This window comes from Bipolaris zeicola (genome assembly GCF_000523435.1).
Source record: "Bipolaris zeicola 26-R-13 unplaced genomic scaffold scaffold_604, whole genome shotgun sequence".
Lineage (NCBI taxonomy): Eukaryota > Fungi > Ascomycota > Dothideomycetes > Pleosporales > Pleosporaceae > Bipolaris > Bipolaris zeicola.
Window position 1 is genome coordinate 1 of NW_006912653.1, and position 3534 is coordinate 3534.

At 50.0% G+C, this 3534-nt stretch overlaps 1 protein-coding gene across 1 annotated transcript; it reads right to left on the reverse strand.

Annotated features, from left to right (window-relative positions):
* Positions 1-314: 314 nt before the first annotated feature.
* COCCADRAFT_113411 (uncharacterized protein) lies at positions 315-693 on the reverse strand (the record flags this gene model as incomplete). Its single annotated transcript, XM_007720730.1, has 2 exons — positions 315-479; positions 571-693. The coding sequence occupies 2 exons, from the start codon at positions 691-693 to the stop codon at positions 315-317; spliced, it is 288 nt and encodes a 95-aa protein (XP_007718920.1).
* Positions 694-3534: the final 2841 nt, after the last annotated feature.

The window sequence follows — 3534 nt, forward strand, 5'->3', positions numbered from 1 at the left end:
CTCGGATTAGTATCGGCAGTGGTGTCACTCAGAGGCATATGGGAGTGCGTGGGACATCAAACGAGCCTTGATTCGGATAGACACCTATAGGCCCTGTACGAAAGGATATCAAAAGTCTACAGAGCTAGCTACAGGGAGTGTCTTAATATATACCTGTCCTAGTCGGGTCCGAATCGGATCCGACTAGGAACGACCAGCTGATGCGAGGGTGACCGATACTTCCTCCGATCCAGCTGTGGGATTGGTCCGATACTTGGCGAGGTTGTAACATCGTTACAGCTAAACAAACAGCATCCACATGCGCTTATAGCTTATCAAATGCTTTTAGTGCACTTATTCATAGTAAGCAGGTGTTTATTCAAAAAGTTAGTAGCACGTACACAATACAACTTGCCAATTCCAGCAAAGTAGTCCTTATATTCGCAGTTATTATTTGGAGGCCCTCTGGCCGCTCCAGGATCATCAGTGGTAGCAGCACACTAAATTAAAGTTAGCTCATCTTTCTCCTTGTGAAGACTAAGACACTAGGTTCCGTTATTATAGCAAGGTAGGTAAAAAATACTAACGTACGAAATTAGACCAATACTGGGTACCAGAGCATCCATTCTGAGAGGCGCCAGCCGTCCAGCATCTGGCTGCATTGCTACTCGCAACAAACATAGCAAGTGTAACTACAACGATAGAACTCTTCATAATAGATATATATGTAGGGAGTTGGTAGTGCTTAAGATTCCTTGATATTTATATCGTCCCACTGTCTATTAAGGAACAGTAGACTAGTACGAAACCACTATGTGATCTCCGAAAGTAAGCCAACTAATACTCTAGTAACCAAGCTAGCTATAGCCTCGGGAGTAAGCCGGCTAAACTTTAACCAATAAGCGGCAATTCTACTCAATATTCGTGGGGGGATGGCGCAGTGGTGAAGCGCCTGGAAAGCTTCTGTCTCACGTCAGCAAAAGTCGAAGGTCCGAATCCTTCTCTCCTCACCGCCACTTCGTGGCTTCACCAAAAATGAGAGAGTTACTCAGTAAAAAAACTACCTATTCGACCTGAGAGGAAGACTCATTAAAAGTGAAAGACCTAAGAGAGCTACTGTAAGGGGCTACGCTCAGGGAGCAATTGCACGGGTTTACTGAGGTTGTATTCGATAGAGAGCTAAGCTTCTAGGTACGTAGCTGTCTATATATAAGCTGGTTGCCCGAGTAACGCTCGGGCCGATAGAATGCGGGTGCTTGAGGTAGCACTTAGGTTCTGCAGCTGGCGTCTGAACGTCGTTCGGGCAGCGCTCAGAGAGCAACCTAAGATTCTATTAAGGAGCTGTCCGAAGGGCGTTCAGCCCGTTGCAGTTCCGCACTGAGGTCTCACCGAGGATATAGCCAAAAGGGCCTCAGCCCATCACAATACCCCCCCCCCCCTTTTTAGGGTCTCCTACGGAGAGCTTCTCCGAAACCCAGTCGGTAGCTGTCCCTTTTCGTCTCGGTGTGGTCTGCTGTAGTCTTCCCATCTGGTTAGCGCTTCTGTTTCTGCTAGGAGATCTGCCGGTTCGAGAGTCGTTCGGTGGAAGCCCTTCTTCCACTTCACTTCGTACAGCAGTCTCCATCCGCGGCCTCTGCGCCGGCGGTCCTCTGCCACGATCTCCTCTACTAGCCATTCTTCTTCTCCATCAACTATCAGCGGCAAGGTTTGGTTGTCGTCCTGAGATTGGCTATGGAGAGGATCCGTACTCGCGAGTCTTAGTCTGTCAACATGGAAGACTGGGTGAGTGCCGGGTGGGGTGTCCAGCTTGACTGAGTGGCTATTAATTACCTCCGTTACGGTATACTTGGCGTTTTTCCAATCCAACTTCTTTGACTGTCGCCCAGTGCTGTATTGCTTGTTCAGTCGTAGCCAAACTTTATCCCCAACTTGATACTGCTGCGCCTCTCTGCGGCTCCTGTTTGCCTGTTTTTCTTGCTCTTGTTGAGCTTCGGCTATGCGAGCTTGAGCAAGTTCGAACACTTCTCGGAGCTTCGCTACGATGCGATTCGCCTTATCCTTGTCCGTGCCGCTGTCCTCTCCTGCTCTTTCGTCAGCATCCTTCGAGGAAGTAGATAGGCGCAGCGGGTCCACGTTGTACCCATGCTGCAGAAAGAATGGGGATACTCCTGTCGAAGTTGTATCTCTCCCATTGATTACGATTTGAGCCATTGGGCATAGCGACGCTCAATCGGTCTGGGCCCAATTCGTGTAGGAGCGGATGTAGGCCTCCCATACGCTGTTCATGCGTTCTGTAGCTCCATCTGTCTGCGGGTGGTAGGCTGTGGAGAGCCTCCGATTGATCTTCAGAAGCTCGCAAAGGCGTGTCCACATAGAGCTCACGAACTGGCTCCCTCTGTCGGACGTAATAGCGTCTGGTAGCCAGTGGTATGCGACTACTCTCTCAATAAACTTTTCTACTACCGTCTCTGTTTGCGTGTCTGGCAGAGGGACGAATATTGAGCCCTTGCCTAGTCTATCAGTCACCACCATGAGGCTTGTCATCCCTTGGCTCTCTGGGAGACCCTCCACAAAATCGATAGAGATCTCCTTCCACATCTGATCAGGTATCGGGAGGGGTTTTAGGAACCCTTGCAACCCCTCCCTCCATGGCTTCGTGCGTCCGCACACGTCGCAGTTCCTCACGTACTTGCGAACGTCGTCCGACATGCCTGGCCAGAAATAATCCCTCGCCAGCATTTTGTAAGTTATCTCCCTCCCTGGGTGGCCTGCTAGGAGGGAGTTGTGGGTCTCTTCGATGATCCTGGTGCGCAACGGCTCGCTGTTTGGCACCCATCTTCGATTGCGAAAAGTCAGCTCTCCTTTGCTGACTAAGCACTCTGCGATCGAGCATTTGAGGCCTAGCCGGACGGGGAACTTCCTCTTGCATGTTTCCACGGCTTCTCTGGCTTCCTGGTAAGTCTGATCGCGGTTCGTGGCTTCTCGCCACAGTTCCTCTAGCTCGTGGGGGCTCTCCTTGTCCCCCATTAACGGTTGTGCTGCTACCGAAGGGCTCTCAGTGCTCTCGGGCTCTGCTGGGGTTCTCCTAATCTGCTCACGCAGCACCACTAACTCCATGGCAATGGAAGTTTTCATCTCTGCAAAGTGTGTGCCAAGGCTTTCTCTAGGCACGACAATCTCCGAGAGCACTACTGGACACATCTAAGGCGAGGAGGAAAGACTGGAAAGAACATCAAGATGAGTCTCCTAGAGCTAAGTGCTATTCTTGGCTCCGAGGAAAGGCAGCTTGTGAAGCGACTCCAGATGAGACTCAATGATGCGCAGGCAAAGAAAACCAAAGCAAAGTCATTATGCAACACTGTTGAATTACTCCAACACTAGTTCAGCAATTGTGCAGATTTCTGAGTATTCTATGTGCGGCTCTACACACACCAACTTTTAAGCAGAAATTTTTCATCGAAACTCGTCAATTTTCTATCGGATATAGGGGTAACACGTCGCGAGAAATCGATTTACGCCAACTCTAACGTGTGCAGCCCTCTCGTTGAGGTGCTA